Raw genomic sequence first — 24998 nt, 5'->3', positions numbered from 1 at the left:
TTGATGAATAAACTTATTTGTTAAACTAAAACAAACTTTAGAAGTGTTAAATATAATTTCTCAAATTATGGAGAATTATCGTATAATTATACTAAATCTAAGGGAAAAAGAGTGTGTATATCCCTAAGAAATTAATTTGGGGAAAGGTATATGTTTAGAGTGGCAACAGATAATAACTTTGTCAAGTCCATGTACAAAATTTCTGGGGGAAAAGATTATGTTCTAAGGAAAAAAAGCAACTGACTTAGACTCTTATCGCCATCACGGGTAAACAACTCTATCATGATTTCCTGTGGAAACAGAAAGCTATAACGCAATTCTAACACAAACTGGATGCTTTTGGATGCGCTTAATTTTAACTATCAGAAATGCTAGAGAACAAAGAACTATATACACCACCAGAACTTGATCAACTATATCGGACATAAAACGAGTATCCATTTAGATAGCTTCACAAGGAAAAATTCAAGCTTAGCAAATAGCCGTTCAACCGACGCAGAAGCTGTGAAAGATCCAACAATCTGAGAAACGAGTTTCTGGTGCCTACGATGTAAGATGCTGATGTTTTGAGTAAAATGAAATTATTTATGACAACCTAACAAATAGAATTATAACTTACTGAAACCACTCTAAATGCTATCTTCTATTAACAAGAGAATCTCCAGAGCTCAACGGCACCGAGGGATCCCAGACCATAATAAAATTTTCTTATTTGCTAGACAGCATGAATTGGATCATGACTAGAGTTCATGCCTGAACTGCCAGAAGCTGGATTAGCATGAAAAGCAGATGGCCTTGTAGAGCCTTCAACAAGTTTAAGTGAGAGGGTTGACGGCCCAGCATCAGCAAGAGATTCCCCTAAGCTTAGTTTCGACATGCCAACGAGCTCATCCACATTAATTGGGCTCTTTGAATGCACAGCCGTTGGCTTCACCACTTCGTGTGTTTCCTCTTTAACAGGTTCTGTTTTATATCCTGGCCAAAATGGGATGGGCAATGTGAAGAATGGAGCAACATAAGCAGGATAGACAACCGGGTAAGTATATTGTGAGCCCTCTGGCTTGGGAAGCATGTTCTCGCCATCATTGGAGGTTGCAGATTCCATAGATTCACATTCTTCATCCACAGCTGGAGGTGGCACAGGGGTGCTGCTTTGTGTCTCAGCTTGTGAAGGGTTCACCGGGAAAAATTCTCTTGACACCACTGGAGTATCGACTGACTACAGAAAATGCAAAACAGAAAATTAAAAAGTGTATGCGTACTTTAGTGTCTAAAAACAAGACATTTGTTGTGACCAATGTTATAATTGGTTTAGCTTCATTTTGTACTTCAGCTTACTTAAAATGATCAAATGTATAATTAAATCGAAATTGCATAACCACAACCCCCACAAAACATGTCATAGTGTATTTGAAGCACATTTAATGTTAGCACTGATGGTCTATCATCATATATTTTCCAGTGATCGATGCAGCCAACTTACTAATAACCTTTTCAGCCATGGTGGAGAAGTAAAGTTATCTATCTCACATATCCACAGAAGTTTTATATGTAAATGTCCCCCAAGTACATCAAAAGCTAACAATCAAATTACTTACGTCATCAGCAACAATATCAAAAAGGCTTGAACGTCTTTTCCTCCTTGACACATTACTTTGCCGTATGAAGTACTTTTGTGCATGGCTAGCAACCTGAGTAGGTGTTCTGGAGATCACAAAGTTCCGTGCAATGCCGCGCCAGTCACCTTTACCTAGCTTTTGCAAGCCAAGCAGAAACATCCTATGTTCCTCTTCTGTCCATGGAACACCTGGAAATAAAAGTAAAGACCATTTCAAACACAAAATATACAAAGCAGTTGCAGAAGTGATAAATGGAAGCAGCACCAATGTTCAGAATAATGCTAAAACCTAACAAGGTAATCCATCAAATGTGAGAAAAAACACCCAGCAGGTAGCATATTCCAGTCCCACTGTAGAATTCTAACACCACCCATCCTACAAGAAAAGGATTCTTTGCTAGGCCACATCATCATATATCACAAATTCATGATTATTTTCACTTGTTTTCCTATCTAACTTAGTTATGAATATTAAGATTTTAGCTTGCAAGTTCACAGTTAACTACAATGTTTTTCCCTCTTTCTTCCACTTCCCAGTCACTTAATCAAATCAAAACCATAATAATGTAGCAAACTCATACGTATTTTCTCATTCATTCTCAATACGAAAAGAAATCCTGTGACTGCACACTTGAGTACTAAAACATAAAAACTGGGCCTATCAAATTCCATCCATGTATCTGGACGCCGAAAGCGCTAACACCAGTCCCATTGTTTCGAGTTTGTGTCCAGTTTAAAAGTAATCCAACAGCATATAATGGAAATGTGAAAACATCAAAGCACACCTAAACTCCTTAAATGCAGGGAAAAGCAACAGGGTAACAGAAGAAATAATCACCTAGATCACAGAATCAGTTCTTCACCTGATTGCCAATTAAATAAACAAAACCAAACAACCAACGAACCTTAAAAATTGAGCACCAACTACATATATCACACTGTATACACACATAAACTATGGCTATACAATCATATCTTTAGGAAGTTACATACAATGCAAATAACCATTATAAAAATTTCATACAGAAATCACATAAAACATAAACTTACTCCGAGCAAATAAACACAAACCATTATTTTCTACTCTCCCTTTCTCTTGTGGGGGTTGGGGGGCATAAAATCAATCCTTAGGAAGTTATACACAAATAAACCTTATATAATTCTCTAGTAATTCAAATAAAAGCACAAGCTTTATGGAAGATGCAAATGATCAATCAGAAACCATTTCTTTTTCTTCTGCTTCTTTTTTTTTTTCCTTTTTTAATTTCTGATTCAATTTCTCCAAATTATCAAAACCCCACAAATTTATCAGATCCAAATTTCAATTAAACCATAAGAAGTTAGTCGAGTAACACACCACATGCAATACAACATAAATTAAAATCTCAACAACACACGCGAATAACAACAGAATAACACAAAAAAAAAAGAAAGTAAAGAAAAACTCGGTTCAAGTAAAAATAGTAAATAAATAAATTTGGGGGGAAAAAAAAACCTTTCTTCCTCTCACGGCTTGAGGAGGACCCGGCAACAAAGTCCTCAGATGCGTAACCGTCGGCGCCGCCTGAGCCAGCAGAGGGGTGGTCCGGGGTGTCGGCGGGGGAGTCGTGAGTTACACCATTTTGAGGGGTCGCACTCCCGCTTCCACTACCACCACCACCACCCCCCATATAGTGGGTCAAGTTACCCATACTAGCACTCTTCCGGATCGACCCATCAGTCAATCTGACCCCAAATAGCTTCACCCCTCGATTCGGGCACGTCCGAGAATTATGCCCGTTATGGCTGCAATGCGAGCACCTCCTCGTCATTGCCCCAAGAAACTAAAATAATCAACCAAAACGAGTGGAGATTAAGCAGGAAACCACAACGAAATGGTCCGATTGATGTGAATCGGATTCTTTGACAAGATCCGTCCGACCATGCGATTTGTTTCTTGGTTTGATGGGTGCCTCTGTTTTCTTGAATCGTTTTTCCTAAACCAAAGCCACTGTGTGTGGATACTGATATAGATATAGAGAGAGAGTCTCTTGAAGAGAAACGTGACTGTGAGAGAGAGAGAGAGAGAGAGAGAGAGAGAGGAGGAAGACTCGGGAATGAAAGGAGAAGAAAATTGTGTGGGAGAGGGGTGTGTGTGTGTGTAATAATATATGGGTGAGGTTTGTTGTGTGTACAAATGAATAAATGTAGGTGTGGAAGCAAAGGCCGAGGAGATAAAATTAGCTAACATAAGTAAATGTGGCCTCTGCTGTCGGCCTATGTGCTTTATTTTACACATTCGCCTATTCTTATGGATATTCTTATGCATATACATACATATACATATACATATACATATATACGGTATTGTGATGTATGGGATAAGATAATTGATTCTTGCTTTCATTCACGTTCCTAATTATTTTTGTCAAACTCCAATATCTTCTCATTTTTATTCCAACTATTTTGTGTACTAATTTTCTTGAGGGAAAAATGTAAGCAACATTTTCAGCGATATTGTAAATGAGCAAATTATTTTTTATAAAAAATAATTTATTTTTTAAAATACAATAATTTATCTTTTCGTGATTTTTAAAATGAAGTAATTTATTTTCTTGAGCAGGGAGGTCAATTACTTATTTTAAAAAGCACAGAAGGTTAAAATGCTATTTTTTCTTCACAAATGAGTAATCTGCTCATTTATAATATCATATGAGGTAATTTGCATTAAACCCATTTGCTCGATCTGTATAAAGATATGGACGATGTAGTGTGTTGCAATAGTAGATTAGACAAAAATGAGGGACTTGGGTGCTATATAAGTTTCAAGCTCTTCTCGTTGGGTGTTTTTTTAAGACAAATGTATTTAGTTTCGGTCAAAACGGACGCTCAATATCATATTAAAGCGGTTTGTATCTCGCAGGTGGCAATCGCAATGTGCAAGTGTACGCAGGAGCATTTGGCCAAAATAGAGAATATTTGGCACAGGGCCTCTAAAAGCGCAAGCATGGATCATTTAGCGTCATTCATAGGAATTATGCCGGATGCGCTTCCGATGTTGCTTGCATTGGGAGCTTGTGGTGGTAAATATACTACTATCACAGATCAGGTAGAAACAAAAAATTTACGCAATATACGAATTTCATATGGGATTAGACTGTTTGTTCCTCTTATGTCACTTGTCCGTGGGGCTTATGATCATAAATATACTATCATCCACGTCATACGAAGACATGAGACATAAGTACCATACAAGTTTTAAGCTTCGATATGCTAAAATTCTACAATTTTAATTAGAATGAATAGTATCATGTACCGAAACTCTAAGAACGACATGCGAACAACCATCAGATCATTTATAAGGTAAAAAACAAATAAAAGGAATTAAAATCAACAAAATTTGTACAACCCTCTAAGGTTTTTTGATTTCCTACCATGGTTTAGGTGTTTGGTCCACTTAAGGGATTTGATTTAATATAGAAACATTAATTAATAGAAATATGTTGCAATCATAAAAAGAAATATATAGAAACATAAACTAATAGAAATATGTTGCAATCATAAAAAGAAATGGTGATAGGGGAATCCTGACAATATGAGTAACTTGGGGGGTCAATTTCGATAAGGATAAGGCACAAAATTGTAAATAAGATAATTCAAATGTTTTAATTGAGTAGAGACTTTGATGGATAGACATTACTTTATGGATAGATAGACCTCAATCAAGAAAAGGTGAACTCACAATCAACTATCAAGGGGAAAAGATTGCACAAGTTTTATTTTTATAAATATTGATATGGGTGTTTTAGTAAATAATAAAATTGCAAGTAATATCTGTCATATTGAAAATGAGTAAATTATTTTTCTAAAAAAAATAATAATTTATTTTGATATATTTTTTAAATTGCGATATTTTATCCTCCTATATTTTTCAAAATGAAGCAATTTATGCCCTTAGTCAGGAAGGTAAATTGTTTCATTTTCAAAAAGCAAGAAATACAAAGAGGGTAATTTGCTTGTTCGTTAAATTCGTTTTATGTTTATGAAAATATATAATCTATATATTACTATAATTAAATAAAATATTGTGAAATATATATAAGAATGTATACATATTGGACACAAGTACATACACAAGCATATTATAAATTGTATAAAATAATTGTGTAACGTTCTAAAATACAAATAAAAACACAACTCGTCAAATGTGACAAAATTAGAAAAAAAAAGACATTGTTCAAGTTATTTTTGTTAGATATAAATATTTAATAATTAATTTATTTTTAAATAAAGTAATAATAATTTATTATTTTTACCTTTAAAAAAAAGTGATATTTTACGGTATATCTTTACAACAAATTTCCGATGAAGAGGAATAGAAATCCCAACATAATATTATTTATATGTGATGTGGTCGAGGTTTTCACGAAGGGATAAAACTGAAAAATTTTACCCGCTACACGATAACTCACCAGGTGCAAATACGATTTTTCGAGGGACTATTTTAATAAGAGCGGTCACTATCAGTGAGTAGTAGTTAGGTTAAAAAATAATATTTTCGGTATTTAGTAGTGCTGGGAGTTATATTGTGCGGTGGGTTGCATTTGTTTAACATGTACCTCGTATATGTTAAATTATTTTTTTACCCTTGTAAGTTAATATTTTTTTCGATATACATCAATATTCGGGCCTTATTTTTATAAATATATACTTTCTCCAATTTAAGATCATCCTATCAAAAGTTAAAATACAATTAAATTCCCAAAACAACGTAATTTGTTGCCAACCAAACGTAAATCTCTGTGTATATATTCTCTTGACGTTCCCTCTCTCGAAATTTTTGGATGAATGAGATGTTACGGGAAAATACCTCCCATAAATTAGTTTGTTTTGTAATTTTGATCTCATTATTTTTAAATAAAAAAATATAATTTTCGTTCTATAATTTATGAAAGTGATATTTTTTGTCCTGCACGAATATATTTTCGTAATTTAATTTTGTAACTTTAAAATTTTAGCAATTTTTATCCTTTGGCTGGAAAATTGCATGTGACTTACACATGGCCCAATCAAAATTGCAATTTTAGTCTTGTAACTTAGAAAATATTAGTATTTTTAATCTTATCACCTAGAGGAGTTGGCATTTTTTATCCTGTATGAATGTATTTGCAGGCCTAAAATTGCAAGTACATAGCAATTTTCAGCCAAAATTGACCAGAAATTGATTAAAATTGCCAAAATTATAAAGTTATAGGACTAAATTGTGAAAATCAATTTGTACAGGATTTAAAATGTCACCCCGCCTAAGTTGCAGTATAAAAATTATAATTTTCCTTTTTAAACTCATCATATTGTGTTCCATAACTCCAAAAAAAATTATAATTTTAGTCTCAAGTCTTAATTTTGTTAAATTTCTAATGGAAACAACTTTAATTCCCCTTGAGACTTATCGAAGCTCGTGTACCATGAATGTGTTGTTCTGTAAAAAAAAAAAAAAAATTAGATTAAAGGATTGGGACTAATATTATAATTTTTTTGAAGTTATAAAATGCAACATGATGAAATTAAAAATAATATGGCCAAAATTGCAAAATATCTAATTTGTAGGGTATAAAATGCAATTTTCTCGAGATTCATTTACTACTATTAAATTAAGAATAATTAGATAATGAAAGCTGTTCATTCGTATAATTCAATGATTATGAGTGGATAAAATGTATTGCACCTTATCCACCATAAATAATCTCATTATCTCTATTGGTTAATTTTCCTGTCAATCAAGACCGTACATTTTTTCTATCAACAATTAAAGGCATTATAAATAAGTCTCCAACATTTATTAGGATTAAATGCAATTTATCTCAATAATATGAGAATGTCCAAAAAAATATCTCTTGTTAAAAAAAATAACAAATTACCATCTTGTGTTTCCTTTAGGGTGAATAGCAAGTAAATTGCTTCAATTTAAAAAACATAGGGAGGTAAAATTTTTATATTTTATATTTTTATATTGCTTCAATAGATGATTGCCTCAATAGTACGAGCACAAATGATGGCTATGACCTAGGTGCCTATGGTGGCCCTTGCAGCTATAAAGGCACCAGGTGATGGGAACAGACCCCCGACTCGAGGGCCATCACTTCCCCCTAGGGAGTAGTGCCTGCCCCTACAGCATTGGAAGAGATCCCCCTCAATAGGTGGCCTGTTTTGGATGCCTAGAGAAGGGACTTCAGGATATTCAGCATCATGTGGTAGGGTCCTAATGGAGGTGCAAGGTGGTCTCCCTTTCAGCGGGAAAGTCATGATGGACGAGCTCTCCCTAAATTGTCGAACTCCTGTTATCACAGAATATATGGTAAATGAATCCCTAAGAGCATTTGTCCCGATTTGAAAACGGGATCACATGTCGAGTATTTCTCACCACCTTTGCTAGAGATGCTCAGCAATAATTCAACTAGTTGTTGGAGTGATCAATTGGGAACTTTTAAGAGTTTCAATCCCTATTCTTGCATCAATTTGCTAGTAGCAGGAAAATTGAAAGACAGAGCTAGCCTCTTCACCCCTTCGCTTTGGTGGTTACAACTCAGGGTTGCGGCCATATTTTCGAACCTCCCGGTAGGAGTAAAGACCAATCGGCCCCTGGTATAGACCCTAGGAAGCCTAATACTTCAGAGAGACTAGTAAAATGGGCTATCGAGTTAAATAAATATGATATCTCTTATCTACCCCTGACAGCCATTAAGAAAGCATAAGCTTTGGCTAATTTCATAATCGAGATGACAAGTCTTTCCCAGCAAAGAGGCATAATTGTTGCATGTAGACGGTTTAACCACCCTCCAAAGGAGTGGGGCCGGGGTAGTTATCACCTCCCAAAAGAGAGAGGACGTAGAATTTGTAGTTAGGTTCAATGTTAAAGACTCAAATAATGAGGCTTAATATGAAGCCCTCACGTTACGCATGAAGAGAGCTTGGGAAGCTAGAGCAAGATACCTCATAGCTTATTCAGATTCCCAACTTATGACCAATTAGATCTAAGCAGTATATGAGGTCAAATCTTACCTGGAGAGAGGATAAAATGTCTTTATACCCTAGAATCGACGCCCCCACAGAAACTCGAAAAATAGTGCAGATTCTCCTTCTTGCTCTGGCATGACTGGTACATATAAACGCCCTAGTTGGGGGAGAAATGTTGGCTCTTCAGGAGAAACTACCTGCGTCTCAAGAAGGAGGATGCAGAGAAGGGGGGGCGTGGCCATGGATTGAGTGACCACTTGAAGAGGAATTCCTGATGAAGGCTAGCTGGAGGAACTTTCCTTGGCCCTTTTAAAGGACTCTTGGTGTTGTAGGCTGAGTGATTCTCTAGAAAATTGTTGAATGCCAACGTCTCCATGAGAGCCCATGATGAGAGAGTCGTCACCGGCCATCCTCCAAGACTACGTTGGATATCCTCCCACCATAACTTATTGAGCATGATTTCTCTACAAATACGAAAATGGATAAATCAGTTAATAAACAAAAAAAAAAAAAAACAGAGAATGCGTGAAGGGAAGGAGACTAATAATGATTGTACCTAGGGGCTCTTGAGGAGTACTTCCTTGGGGCCCAGACCAAAGTGAGAGAGGAGTTTCACGTCCACCAACGTCTGACAGTCGTAGTAGTAGGGATTTTCAAGTCCTCAAGAAGAGCAGAAAGCCCTGCACTCCTCTCCCTTATGGAGAAGGAAGTGATGAGTGGAAGATAAGAAGTCCACACATGGGGAAACGGCTAGCGGGTGGGAGGAAGAACTTAGAAGAGTGCTTGGGAGTATTATGGACAGGAAGAAAACGAACCCCACGGCAAAGGGAGAAGTGGAAAATACAAGGCTCAAACTTTTTAGGCTCTACCTCTGAGCCCCTTCGAAAAAGACAAGCCACGGTCTGTCCCTCTAAAGGTAGCTTTAGAGGAGTCATGGCTCCAACAAACCTCACTGATTTATCTGAGAATACCATCAACAAAAGTATCCTTTTTTTTTATAGGGCTAAGCACAATATTCAAGAAATCTTGATTTCATTTGCATCAAATCATTAGCTTTCCACCCAGAAAGTTGCACTAAGAACTAAAGAGTAATTACACTAAAACAAGAAACACTAATCCATCCATCTTTACCCTTTTTTTTTGCATTTGTTTTTTCTTCACAGCGACTTCCGTTTCCCCAACCAAAACACAAAAGTGAAAAACAATAAACCCTAAACTCCTCTTCAGAGCGTAAACTAATCTATGGCAATTACAGTCTTTCTCCTGGCGTGCTCGATGTAGGTAAGGAAGATCCTGAGAACCCCGCACGTCTCCTCGTAGATCAGCCCAAAAATACCTTCGTGTTTTAACGACGCTTTTCCGCCTATTTTTTTCTGATTTTCTTGATTCAAGATTTTCTTGATTCAAGATTCAACGGCTATTTTGTTTTTTATTTAACGGCTAATTTTTCATTATAAATAGGAACACCCCAGTTTCTCGCTTCAGTCGTTTTTGCTGCTTTTCTTCTTCTAGCATTTCTTTAGTGCTCATTCAACTATTTCCGTTTTACACCTTTCGTTTTAATCTTGATTATTTCTGTGTTGGTGGTTTGTCTTAGATCTTTGCAACAATTGCCGCACTAGGCATGACTGGTACATATAAATGCCCTAATTAGGGGAGAAATGTTGGCTCTTCGGGAGAAACCACCTGTGTCTCAAGAAAGGGGATACAGAGAAAGGGGGGCGTGGACATAGATTGAGTGACCACTTGAAGAGGAATTCCTGATGAAGGCTAGCTGGAGGAACTTTCCTTGGCCCTTTTAAAGGTCCCTTGGGTGCGGGAGGCTGAGTGATTCTCTAGAAAATCGTTGAATGCCAATGTCTCCATGAGAGCCCATGATGAGAGAGTCGTCACCGGCCATCCTCCAAGACTACGTTGGATATCCTCCCACCATAACTTGTTGAGCATGATTTCTCTACAAATACGAAAATGGATAAATCAGTTAATAAACAAACAAAAAAAAAAACAGAGAATGCGTGAAGGGAAGTACTTCCTAGGGGCTCTTGAGAAGTACTTCCTTGGGGCTCAAACCAAAGTGAGAGAGGAGTTTCACGTTCACCAACCTCTGACAGACGCAGTAGTAGGGATTTAAGTCCTCAAGGAGAGTAGAAAGCCCTGCACTCCTCTCCCTTACGGAGAAGGAAGTGATGGGTGGAAGATCAGAAGTCCACACATGGGGAAACGGTTAGCTGGTGGGAGGAAGAACTTAGAAGAGTGGTTGGGAGTATTATGGGTAGGAAGAATACAAACCCCACGACAAAGGGAGAAGTGGAATATACAAGGCTCAAACTTTTTAGGGTCTACCTCTGAGCCCCTTCGAAAAAGACAAGCTAGGGTCTGTCCCTCTAGAGGTAGCTTTAGTGGAGTCATGGCTCCAACAAACCTCACTAATTTATCTGAGAATACCATCAACAAAAGTATCCTTTTTTTTTTTTATAGGGCTAAGCATAATATTCAAGAAATCTTGATTTCATTTGCATCAAATCATTAGCTTTCCACCCAAAACGTTGCACTAAAAACTAAAGAGTAATTACACTAAAACAAGAAACACTAATCCATCCATCTTTACCCTTTTTTTTGCATTTGTTTTTTCTTCACAGCGACTTCCGTTTCCCCAACCAAAACACAAAAGTGAAAAACAATAAACCCTAAACTCCTCTTCAGAGTGTAAACTAATCTATGGCAATTACAGTCTTCCTCCTGGCGTGCTCGATGTAGGTAAAGAAGATCCTAAGAACCCCGCACGTCTCCTCATAGATCAGCCCAAAAATACCTTTGTGTTTTAACGACGCTTTTCCGCCTATTTTTTTCTGATTTTCTTGATTCAAGATTTTCTTGATTCAAGATTCAACGGCTATTTTGTTTTTTATTTAACGGCTAATTTTTCATTATAAATAGGAACACCCTAGTTTCTTGCTTCAGTCGTTTTTGCTGCTTTTCTTCTTCTAGCATTTCTTTAGTGCTCATTCAACTATTTCTCTTTTACACCTTTCGTTTTGATCTTGATTATTTCTCTGTTGGTGGTTTGTCTTAGATCTTTGCAACAATTGCCGCACTGGGCATGACTGGTACATATAAATGCCCTAATTAGGGGAGAAATGTTGGCTCTTTGGGAGAAACCACCTGTGTCTCAAGAAAGGGGATAAAGAGAAAGGGGGGCGTGGCCATAGATTGAGTGACCACTTGAAGAGGAATTCCTGATGAAGGCTAGCTGGAGGAACTTTCCTTGGCCCTTTTAAAGGTCCCTTGGGTGCTGGAGGATGAGTGATTCTCTAGAAAATCGTTGAATGCCAATGTCTCCATGAGAGCCCATGATGAGAGAGTCGTCACCGGCCATCCTCCAAGACTACGTTGGATATACTCCCACCATAACTTGTTGAGCATGATTTCTCTACAAATACGAAAATGGATAAATCAGTTAATAAACAAACAAAAAAAAAAACAGAGAATGCGTGAAGGGAAGGATAGTAATAATGATTGTACCTAGGGGCTCTTGAGAAGTACTTCCTTGGGGCTCAAACCAAAGTGAGAGAGGAGTTTCACGTTCACCAACCTCTAACAGACGCAGTAGTAGGGATTCAAGTCCTCAAGGAGAGTAGAAAGCCCTGCACTCCTCTCCCTTACGGAGAAGGAAGTGATGGGTGGAAGATCAGAAGTCCACACATGGGGAAACGGTTAGCTGGTGGGAGGAAGAACTTAGAAGAGTGCTTGGGAGTATTATGGGTAGGAAGAATACAAACCCCACGACAAAGGGAGAAGTGGAATATACAAGGCTCAAACTTTTTAGGGTCTACCTCTGAGCCCCTTCGAAAAAGACAAGCTAGGGTCTGTCCCTCTAGAGGTAGCTTTAGTGGAGTCATGGCTCCAACAAACCTCACTAATTTATCTGAGAATACCATCAACAAAAGTATCCTTTTTTTTTTTTATAGGGCTAAGCATAATATTCAAGAAATCTTGATTTCATTTGCATCAAATCATTAGCTTTCCACCCAAAACGTTGCACTAAAAACTAAAGAGTAATTACACTAAAACAAGAAACACTAATCCATCCATCTTTACCCTTTTTTTTGCATTTGTTTTTTCTTCACAGCGACTTCCGTTTCCCCAACCAAAACACAAAAGTGAAAAACAATAAACCCTAAACTCCTTTCAGAGCGTAAACTAATCTATGGCAACTACAGTCTTCCTCCTGGCGTGCTCGATGTAGGTAAGGAAGATCCTGAGAACCCCGCACGTCTCCTCATAGATCAGCCCAAAAATACCTTCGTGTTTTTACGGTGCTTTCCCACCTATTTTTTTTTTCTGATTTTCTTGATTCAAGATTCAACGGCTATTTTTTTTATTTAACGGCTAATTTTTTACTGTAAATAGGAACACCCCAGTTTCTCTCTTCAGTCGTTTTTGCAGCTTTTCTTCTTCTAGTATTTATTTAGTGCTCATTCAACTATTTCTCTTTTACACCTTTCGTTTTGATCTTGATTATTTCTCTGTTGGTGGTTTGTCTTAGATCTTTGCAACAATTGCCGCACTGGGCATGACTGGTACATATAATGCCTTAGTTAGGGAGAAATGTTGGCTCTTCGGGAGAAACCACCTGTGTCTCAAGAAGGGGGATGCAGAGAAGGGGGGCGTGACCATGGATTGAGTGACCACTTGAAGAGGAATTCCTAATGAAGGCTAGCTGGAGGAACTTTCCTTGGCCCTTTTAAAGGTCCCTTGGGTGCTGGAGGCTGAGTGATTCTCTAGAAAATCATTGAATGCCAACATCTCCATGAGAGCCCATGATGAGAGAGTCGTCACTAGCCATCCACCAATACTACGTTGGATATCCTCCCACCATAACTTGTTGAGCATGATTTCTCTACAAATACGAAAATGTATAAATCAGTTAATAAACAAAAAAAAAAAAAAACAGAGAATGCATGAAGGGAAGGATACTAATAATGATTGTACCTAGGGGCTCTTGAGGAGTACTTCCTTGGGGCTCAGACCAAAGTGAGAGAGGAGTTTCACGTCCACCAACCTCTGACTGTCGTAGTAGTAGGGATTCAAGTCCTCAAGGAGAGCAGAAAGCCCTACACTCCTCTCCCTTATGGACAAGGAAGTGATGGGTGGAAGATCAGAAGTCCACACATGGGGAAACGGTTAAAGGGTGGGAGAAAGAACTTAGAAGAGTGCTTGGGAGTATTATGGGCAGGAAGAAAACGAACCCCACGACAAAGGGATAAGTGGAATATACAAGGCTCAAACTTTTTAGACTCTACCTCTGAGCCCCTTCAAAAAAGACAAGCCAGGGTCTGTCCCTCTAGAGGTAGTTTTAGAGGAGTCATGGCTCCAACAAACCTCACTAATTTATCTGAGAATACCATCAACAAAAGTATCCTTTTTTTTTTTTATATAGGGCTAAGCATAATATTCAAGAAATCTTGATTTCATTTGCATCAAATCATTAGCTTTCCACCCAAAAAGTTGCACTAAAAACTAAAGAGTAATTACACTAAAACAAGAAACACTAATCTATCCATCTTTACCCTTTTTTTTGCATTTGTTTTTTCTTCACAGCGACTTCCGTTTCCCCAACCAAAACACAAAAGTGAAAAACAATAAACCCTAAACTCCTCTTCATAGTGTAAACTAATCTATGGCAATTACAGTCTTCCTCCTGGCGTGCTCGATGTAGGTAAAGAAGATCCTAAGAACCCCGCACGTCTCCTCATAGATCAGCCCAAAAATACCTTTGTGTTTTAACGGTGCTTTCCCGCCTATTTTTTTTCTGATTTTCTTGATTCAAGATTCAACGGCTATTTTTTTTTATTTAACGGCTAATTTTTTATTATAAATAGGAATACCCCAATTTCTCTTTTCAGTCGTTTTTGCTGCTTTTCTTCTTCTAGTGTTTCTTTAGTGCTCATTCAACTATTTCTCATTTACACCTTTCGTTTTGATCTTGATTATTTCTCTGTTGGTGGTTTGTCTTAGATCTTGGCAACAATTGCTGCACTGGGCAGCTTGTTCATTTACACAAGCTTTGGAGTTCCTTACTCCAGCTTATAAAGGTCACCCACGAGTTAGTGTTGAAGTTCCCCCACATTTCTGCCAAGAAACCGGCCTCTATTAGAGCAATTACCCAATAACCATCACCGGAGGTATGGTGGGGAGTGGGATGGTGGCGACCACCGGAGGTATGGTGGGGGAGATGAAAAGAAATATATAAATATATATATATATATATATATATATATTATAAAAATTAATGTATCTAATATAAATATATAATATATATAAAATAATATTTTTATTGTTAAAAATCATACAAACACTTTAAAGGGCGCATGCATATAAGAGGAGATTTGCTGACTTTCCACATCACAGGGAGAGCGCTTCCACTTTTCCCTACTTTATTATTCTCATATTGTCGTCCAACATAAAAAATTTTATGTAATAGAGTAGAATCTCTTTTTTTCTTTTTTAAGAATTATTATTCTAATTAAAAGAATAATGTGATATCATTAAACATATACCATTAAAATTTGTATTTCTCAACAACTATCAAAACTCATACCAAAATCAAAATATTCCCATAATTTTCGAATTTGGGTGGAAAGAATAAAGTCTAACGATAGGCCCTGAGAATTGAAGTGATATAACTGCTCATGCTCCAATGATTGAATCATATGTTTAGCTCACGTGATTTTGTTCTTTATTTCTATCATCACATTTTTAATAATTGAACACTTACAACCAAACCAATACACTTTTTTAAGGATGACAGATTTGTAAGAGGCTGAAATTTATGAGAATACTTAATTATTAACTTATCAAAAGAATATGACGTATGAGTTGTTGGATTCAATAATTTCACATAACTAGTGTCCGTACAAAATTTCATGTTTGTATACATAAATTACAAAATAAAAAATAATATGGACAAATAAAATTAATTAATTTAAACAAGAAGCAGTTACAATCTCTGTAAATGTAGATAACCCTTGATTTTTCTCTTTGAATGTCGATCCAAGAACTTGAAACTTACGATTGAATGCAAATGCATAACCTCTTCTAATTTTATGCACCAAATTACGCGTCACCTTGAAATCTGATATCAAGACTTGAAGATTTGATGCCAAGAAAGACATGAAATCTTTGCGGTTGTAGGGCTTTGCCGCGGCATATAGCTTTTAGACTTGAGTCGTTTTTGTTGTATGTCTGTTGTATTTTCTTGTTCTTGTGTTATGAAAACCCTAATTTTTAGGTATAAGCAGGACTTCAGTAGCTTCCACTCACTTCTATTTGATATTAACACTACGAACTTCAGCCCGGATCAGTCTCTGCAGGAGGGTACTGAATATGTTTTGACTCATTTAGTCGATGCAAAATAAAATAATAACATTGTATTTTATCTTGGATCAAACCGCCATAACTGCTTATTAAACCCAAATTTGGTATGCGCTTATTGTGAGTTTGTCGTCTTGAATATATACAAAATTTAAATTTTTTACGGACTTTAATTCAAAACTCAATTATTAGCCAACTTGTTTGGCTTTTTAATTGATAATTTATTCTAAACCTTTTATGTCAATATCATAATGTTTTGTTTTCTGAACTTATCACAATTAATGGATATTTGCAAAATTTTCTACTTTTATGATGAGAATAAGTTGTAAAAAATTTACAGTTTCGTTAAAGAGAAAGCTGACAATGTAAATAAGCTGTTTGGGGACAATTTTAATATATACAATTTTATGATAAGCTACGCAAGTTGGTAGGGATAAGCTTTTGAGTTATAAACTTAATTTAGAACGCATGAACACTTAAATTAAATTATTGCAATAAATCCAACGATTTTAAATAAGGTTATAAATATAATTTTATAAGTAAAAATTTAAAATTTAAAAAAATAGAGCGTGCAATAGAAGTAATTACATGAGCGCGCCTTTTTTCTTTATTTTGAGAAACACAGGGAGTTATAAATTGCTCTTTTTTTATCTTTTAATAGGAAGGGTTTTTGCTCTTTTTCATTAACAAAAGAGGTAAATTCATTAATTTAACGATGTCAAAAAGGTAATTTTGCATGTTCTTCTTTCAATTTTTATAGGGCTTTTTTTAAACTTTTCAAATTTCAAATTTCAAAGATACGCATCAACTACAGAAAATTAGATTATTTCCTAATTATAAACACAGCAATTTAAAAATTATGATAAATTGATACTTTTTACTAAATCTAATAAAGTTAATATTAAACTTTAAATTCGAAAATGATTAACTAATATTTATCATAATTTAACTTAGTTTTGGACCTCGTCTGCCAAAACAATGTATATTAACTGTTATCCAATTATGATTAATTAATATTTTAGAATACGATATTTTACTTTTAACTCATGTAATTAGTCATGAAAAAATATCATATTTCTCCAAGTAATAGTTGATATATGCGAACACCATTAATGGAGAAATTTTTTAATTGCAAATGTGCATTTAATATTGAACTTTCCACATACATATCATATATATATATGTAGATATATATATAATTTTTTGATTTAATTACAACGAGTTTCTTTGATGTTGGCATAATAATAAGTACCCTATCGTTATTTAAAAAATTAACAATACCTCCTAGTTCATAAATTTTTATGATAGACTAACCAAAATGCTCCTGTGAACTAGAAATAATTTATTTATATTTTCTAAAACTTTTTAATAATGGACCAGAAGAGTAAGAAGGAAATTTCACCCGGTAAATTTTTCTATAACTTCTTTTATTTTATTTTAAATAAAAAAAAAACAGTAAGCACAAAGTAGATATTTTCAGACTTCTATATAGAATTACATGATTTTATCAAACACCAAAGAGGTATTGATAATTTTTCAAAAAACGACAATTAATTTATAATTGTGCAAATTTCAAGAGAACTCGTGATTTATTTTAAAATTTTGTAAATATACAAATAATATAAATTTTATACACACAAAATATACTATGAGAAAGATGAAGATAAAAGATTTGGATGGTGTGAACACAAGTCCCCTTTGCAGAAGACAACAAATTCAGAGATAAAACTGTGCATTTGTTGGGAAGGTTTTGTTTGTGCTTTCCTTGTCCTATTTGGCACAAACACAAATAGAAAATGGGTATCCAACTACAAATTCTGCATTGCTCCCAACTTGTTTGTGAGATCAATAATAGAGGGCCATTCAAAATAGACCAGCACCAATCCTCGATAATTCTAATTCAGACCCAATTCGATTGATATTGAATAAATTATATGAAAAGTACAAGGTACATATAATTTGATTGATGTGTACAGTTCTAAAAAAATGATCAATCACAGAACAAGTATGATATACTTAAATTGTGATTGATTTGGTTCAACGAAATCTAATTCGGACGATTAATATTCCGAATCCTCCTAGTGAAGGATCTTCCCACGTGACAAAGACTTGTTAAAATTGCATAATTGCTCTATTACTTGGGGATCTTCAACAGGAGTTCATGGCAGGCAAGTAAGCTACCTAACCCTATTCCTTTCAAATTTACAATTGATTATTTTATGGGATGTTCATGGAACCTATATTTAAATCAAATAAAAGTAAGATGATTTGGTTGGGGAATCGGCAGTGATCCTCCTTATATTAGGGGGAAAAATGTGATTTGGTGAAAATTTGGGATCGGAGAGAAATTATTGATTGCTTATGAGTATGGGTAAATTATTGGGAAAGTTGTGTTGTTATTTAGAGTAGGTATGAAGAAATCAATATACTTATTATTTGAATAGTCACTTTATTTAGGATAAATTATAATAAATTTTTTTGATGTTTTTTTTTTTTATAATTATAAAACCTCCTTGTTGTTTGAAAAATTACAAATACCCTCTTGAAATTACAAATACTTTAACAAATGCTCCCTTGTGACAGCTCAGATGGGTATTTGTAATTTTAGTGGGATATTTATATTTTTTTAAATAACGATGTTGTATTTGTAATTAAGGCAAACCTTAGAAGAGCTCCTTGTGGTTTACCCTTATTTATTATATATTACTCATACAACAAATACATTATATTTACTGTGTGATTAGCTTAGATTTGATAAATTTAATTTTGGACAAGAATTCTCCCGACTAACTATTAGTTATTCTTTGTTTCTAATGTAACACCTATCATAATGATTGTGGTTTGAAAACTACTATTGAGGGTTCACATCTACTACTAGAAAATTGGTTACTATGGAGGAGGGATATTCCCCTTTATAAACACCTCTGGGACGCTTTCTTAGCTAATATACGATAAAAAATTTGTAATATTCTCCCCCATCAAATTTATGCACGTTTTTGGGTCTACCAACTATATATGGTGGATTTGACTCAATGCGGTAGAGGGAAACGACGGGCAAGATAACCTCGATTGAGGCTTATAATTTATTCCATCACGAAGCCCCGAAAGTGATATGGGAAACGTTCTTGCGGGGACTTTTCGAAATTGAGAGGAACAACTTCATTTATTGGTTGCCGCTCCTAGGCAAATTAACTACTATGGATGTTCGGTGGCTCCAATTTGACAAATAGAAATTGTATCTTATTTGAGGATGGGCTCTTGGAAACACATGTGCACCTGTTCTTCCAGTGTGCTTTTTCTGCTAAGTGCTTACTGTTGCTGGTCAATGAGGTCCGTTTTACCTGGCTAGGTCTACCTTGGTATGTGGCTATAGTCCGAGTATCTAAACAGTGGAGGAGGAAGCATGTTATTAACGCATCAAGAAGGGTTGTACTAGCTTCCCTAGTGCATCATTTGTGGATGAAGAGCAACAATAGAAGAATCCAATATACGACGACAGAATCGGAAGTAATTGTGCATCAAATTGTAAACCAAGTCCGATTTTGAATTATGAGCGATAAGTTAGTATATTGCGTGGGCACTTGTCTATTCTTAAGAATTTGGAAAATCCCATGGAATCAAGGATAGTTTGGCAAGCAAGATGAGGTTTGAAAGATGCACCTCGATATTGTATGATTGTACTCCTTTTCGATGTTATGCAATTTACTTTTTTTCGAAAAAAAAAAAATCTATGCACGTTTTGATGTGGTATGAGCTCCGTATTGGCTGATCCTTCATTGAATACTTACACATGTATCCCATTCTATATGTGGTAAAATCCACTTTACCCATCAATAATTTTGCATATGTTTAGTACATTTCTATGTGTACATATGTTTATGTATGAATATCTATTGTAAGGGCATTACTATGACAAATATGGAAGGTCTAAAAGAATGAACCTAAGTGTGATATTGGAGAATGCTTCATCCTGTTCAACATTGGTAACTAAATTAGCCACTTGTCTAACATATAAATTTTAAGGGTTTTTTTTTTTCCCGAAAAGTGCATTTAGGGATGAAATCATACTGCTACAACCAAAGCCGACAATATACTGTTGGGTGCGGAAGCTATAAGAGGTAGAAAAATGTAGGATATTATAGAAGAAAATATTTGAGTAGCTACGGCACACTCAATTTTACAATTGTACTTGGATCGCTCTTGTATTCTTTTACTCTCTTTTCTTATTTGACTTGTTTTACAAATCACACAACACCTATTTATAGTGTTGAATAGAAGTTCCAAAAGTTGAATTTTTTTTCCAAGAGTTGAATGAGTTTTCCAAAGCTTGAATAAACTCAAGCCCTGTTTTTTTTTTTTTTTTTCAGGGTAGTTTTTTAATTTGAAAATGATGAGGCTCCGACAGAAAAGACATGAGCTCCGACCACAATGTTCAAGTACATGCTACATGATTCGATCCCGTTTGTGTGGACATTGTCATATAACACTCGATAATACTGGCTCCCATCCTTCATCGATAGCAAAATAAGAATTTGTACAACTTGTAAACTCTAATGTCTCTTTTTATTTGTATGATATTTTTCAAAACAAAATCATGCAATGATCAAAGTAAAAAATACCTCATACAAAACTTCAATCAAAACTTGCCGGATGCCTACAAAGACTGGATCATAGCACTAGGCAAAAGCTAGTCCAATCCCCAACATTTGTAGCCTTTCTTTTATGAGATTTGATACAATTAAATATAAATTTATTATAATTTAAAAAATTATATTTAGTATTTATTAAGTTTACTTATATTTAATAAATAAGTCCTTAATTAATCAAAATTTAACGAATCTGCTGATATTATTAAGATATAACCAAATTTATTATTGATTTATTGCAGGTTAAATAAATCTTTTTATGATCAAACTACCCTTATATATCTTCACACGTTAATACATGTGAAGAGACATATCTTCCCTATTATACAGGTAGTTTAGATAGAAAAATTTATTTGATCTTCAATAAATCGATAATAAGTCAATCGAGGGTAAATATCAATTTTCATTCAATTTTTTTATTAGTATCGACAAATCCAGTGAATTTTGATTAACGAATGGACTTATTTGTTAGGCGGAAGCAAACTTTAGGAATACTAAATGTAATTTTTTAAACCATAAAGAATTTTACGTACATTACACCAGACCTTAAGGACGGAAAGTGTAATTATTCCCTCCGTATATTGCAAAATGTAAATCATACATCCGCCAATGCAGTTATTGCATGACCTTTATGGTGTCAATAATTAATAAAGAAGCCATCAACTTATCAATTGATCAAGTTAGCATCACTAGACTCGTTAAAGAAAATGGTCTTGAATTCAAATCTAGGTGTCCCCCACCACCATTGTATTAAAAAAAAAAAAACTATAATTATTAGAGAAATTCGGCCACAATTATGAAATAAGTTATACAATAATCAATTATTAATCCATGGGGCTAAACTCAAGTTGTACTTGAAAAAATTGAAATAGATATAAAAAACCCCCTTAAATTAAAAAAAAAAATAGGTGAATAATTTATCCCCGTGATATTGAAAATAAGCACATTACCCCCTTATGAAAAAAATATAGCAATTTACCCCTTTGTACTTTTTTAAATGAAGCAATTTACCTCCTTATACAGGGAGGTAAATTGCTTCATTTTAAAAATCATAGGGGGATAAATTATTGTATTTTAAAAAATACAGTAAGGTAAATCGCTATTTATTTTTTCATAAGGGGGTAATTTGCTCATTTGCTATATCACAAGGGGGTTGCTTGCATTTTTTTCAGAAAAAAATAGGTATTTTAACATTTTTGTATCAATTATGCAAATATTAACTACTTTTCATGTTTTAACCTATATATTATCCGTTTTATCTTTATTTATTAATTAAAAATTCAAGTATTTAAAAATTAAGTACTAGATGAATATTTGAGCTCTTATAACAAAATAAACAAAATCCAAATCAGAACATGAAATGAATTATAAATTGTACAGGTGAAAAACACCACAAGGCAGGGGAAGGGAAGTAGTTGTTATTTGCTCAGAAAATTTAGTATAATTATAAATACTCTCTTATTATTTAAAAAATTATATATACCTCTTCCAAATTGAAAATAATTATGTCGCCCTTAAATGGTAATGTAAAAATAATACTTTACCATTGCTTTTATTTTTTATTAAAAATAAAAGTATTTACGAAATAAAAAATTGCTTAAAGTAAATAATCCATTGAAAATATTAGTTCATAAAAATATTTTATAAGATTCCAAAAATTATATAAAGTTATAATTCATAATTCAAAAGGGTGTTCTGGGCAGAACCCTATAAAAAATGGATAAAAACCTAACGGAACGGGCTGGTTGTTAGACGGACTTCAAAATCAGGAGTAGTTGAAATTTTTTCAAACAACAAGAAAGTATTTGTAATTATGCTAAAACTCAGGACAGATGGTTGTAATTTGCCGTGTATGCTTATTTTTCATAAGCTTACCAGGGTTTTATGCTTATCTCAATTTAGTAGGAATTTAATTTTAATATGTGATAATAAATTAAAATAAATCAGTATTTATGATATTAGAAAGACAAGTTATAAAGTGGGAAGGTGATGTTTTTTTGTTTGGGGAAATGGTCGGTGAGATTTTCAGACTTTGCAAAAAGACAGAAATTCCACGTGGAACCCTCTAAAGGTCCAAAGTATATTCTGCAGTATAAATCCACTTTTATTTATTTCTTAAAGTTTGCGTTCGAGTATTAAACCTTATCCCCACGTCTTATCCCCATCTGCAGCCTTCTATCCGCCCATTTTGTTTTATACTAAATTACAATATGTTATCATCATCTAATAAATTATAAATATTTTCTTGATTTTAATATCCGACTAATAATAAATTCATTCTATTAGTTTTCGTTAAATTTTTATTTTTTTATGAAGGACGGATCGAATTTTGTTTTTGAATTATAAAAAAGTAAATATTTTTATGGCCTAATATAACCTAATAATTATTACTTTATATAATTTTAAAATTTTATATTTTTTTTGACGTGCTTTTAAATAAAAAAAAAACAGCAAGGGTGAAATATTTGTAATGTTCAACTCACCGTTTAGGGACTAGATAATTATTTTTCATTTGGGGGAGGTATTTATAATTTTTCAAATAGTAATGGATTATTTGTAACTATGTCAAACCTTAAAGAATGTAGTTGTAATTTATCCATTTTTTTCTCTGTACACATTCGCTAACTTGTCAAAACCTCCATCTTCTTGCTTTACAAGGTAACTTCTATATATGTCAAAAATTATGAAAATTGTATTTTTGGTCTCATATGTTAAGTTTTTTTTTTATTATTATTTATAATTTAGTCCTTTGTCATATTGCATCTCATAATTTTCCAATATAAGCGTTGACACACTAGAAATAGTCTGTCAGTATGGCTTGCGATCCGGCGATAGAATGGTCAGGAAACCTAACTCAAAACTGTTCCCAAACCTAACCAAATCCCACCAAGACAACATAAATGCGGTAGTGTACCTTAACCGAATCATCCTAAGAGGCTTTTTCTTCTTTTTTTTCGGTAAAGGTAAATTTCATTAAGTAAACGAAGTATAATAGTACAATATATTTTGCTTAATTTAAACGGTTTCCTCGACAGGCCAAGGAACTAAGAGGCTTTTTCTTCTCTTTTTTCTAGCAGTAATTATGTAATTATTATATCAACATCTCAATAAATTGAACAATATATCAGTTCAATCAATACAATAAATCAACATGACTAAAAATAATATACAAATTACAAACACTCTGTAATGATTATATATGTTTTTTTTTTTGAAATATTTAATTTATTTTTTAGTAATACATCGATTTAACGAATATATCAATACAATTAAAAATAGTAGCAAATTACATTGTTTTAATCAATACATCAATATGACTAAAACCGATAACGAAGTACAACAACTCACATAAAGTAAAGTAAATATTTATATAAAATGAGAAAAATACCCACACATCCAGTGCAACTCGAACCCTAACTTCAAACTTATTCATGAAATCCCACTCTCAACCTTAATCAGTATATTAAAAAATCACTGTTCTCTAATTATACATCAACTATAGAAAAAATTATCACTGTAGATGGAGAATTAGTAGTTATACATCAACTATAGAAAAAATGAATTTTCTTTACACGATGAATGACTACGATATAAAAATTATAATAAATAAATACTATTTAACACGACCGAACAAAATTAATTTAATTTTTTTACCACGATTCCATTGATCAACACTTGCTAAATTTAATTAGGATCAAAATATTTGCGACTGTTATTAACTATGTCTAATATTATGTCATCAATTGTAAAAATAACGACTAATAATTATTACGTATTCATAGTTAATTTATACTCATCATGATTTTTTATTGTGACTACGGTAATTAAATGTGACCAGAAATTATACTTCTTTTGTTGACAATCCAAAACTTATTAGCAATAATTTTTTTAAATATATATTTAGGCCCAGTAATGGCATAATTGATTATGAAAAGTTGATTTTAAGAAAAATAATTATAGTGTTTTGATTCACAATTTTAATAAATAATGGGTATATTACAACGACTCTCTGCGACTTGTCTTAATTACAAATATTTTTTTATTATTTGAAAAATTACAAGTACCCTAACAAATACCTCTCTGCATTGAGCTGTCACAAAAGGGTATTTGTTAGAGGATTTGTGATTTCCGAGAAGGTATTCGTAATTTTCTAAACAACGAGAAGGTATTCATAATTATGACAAATATCGAAAGAGCCGATCCTCATGTTAAGTGATTTCAACAGAATTTAATGGGTATAACAGATAATACTTACATTAAAGTCTGATTTCGGTTTAATTTAATCCCAAAAATAATTTCAAGAAAGGGGTTAAATAGTATAAAAAAATTGTGTTCCCACTCGGGACGTAGATTTAACCTGATCAATC

At 33.9% G+C, this 24998-nt stretch overlaps 1 protein-coding gene across 1 annotated transcript; it reads right to left on the bottom strand.

Moving 5' to 3' along the window:
* On the bottom strand, positions 578–3779 carry LOC105164353 (transcription factor MYBS3). Its single transcript, XM_011082985.2, has 3 exons — positions 3114–3779; positions 1599–1807; positions 578–1219 (listed from the first exon to the last, which is right to left on the bottom strand). Exons 1-3 carry the CDS (start codon positions 3427–3429, stop codon positions 716–718), a joined length of 1029 nt encoding a protein of 342 aa, XP_011081287.1. The 5' UTR covers positions 3430–3779; the 3' UTR covers positions 578–715.

Source organism: Sesamum indicum, linkage group LG6 (genome assembly GCF_000512975.1).
Source record: "Sesamum indicum cultivar Zhongzhi No. 13 linkage group LG6, S_indicum_v1.0, whole genome shotgun sequence".
NCBI classification, from domain to species: domain Eukaryota; kingdom Viridiplantae; phylum Streptophyta; class Magnoliopsida; order Lamiales; family Pedaliaceae; genus Sesamum; species Sesamum indicum.
The sequence above is the reverse complement of the archived record's forward strand: the minus strand, read 5'-3'. Positions and strand labels throughout refer to the sequence as shown.

Excerpts from the sequence above, each read along its gene's own strand:
- LOC105164353 (XM_011082985.2), bottom strand. The coding sequence starts at position 3,429 with ATGACGAGGAGGTGCTCGCATTGCAGCCATAACGGGCATAATTCTCGG. Across the intron at positions 1,808-3,113 it reads AAGCCGTGAGAGGAAGAAAG|GTGTTCCATGGACAGAAGAG; the intron begins GTTTTTTTTTCC and ends TTTTATTTCCAG. Across the intron at positions 1,220-1,598 it reads TTGATATTGTTGCTGATGAC|TCAGTCGATACTCCAGTGGT; the intron begins GTAAGTAATTTG and ends CATTTTCTGTAG.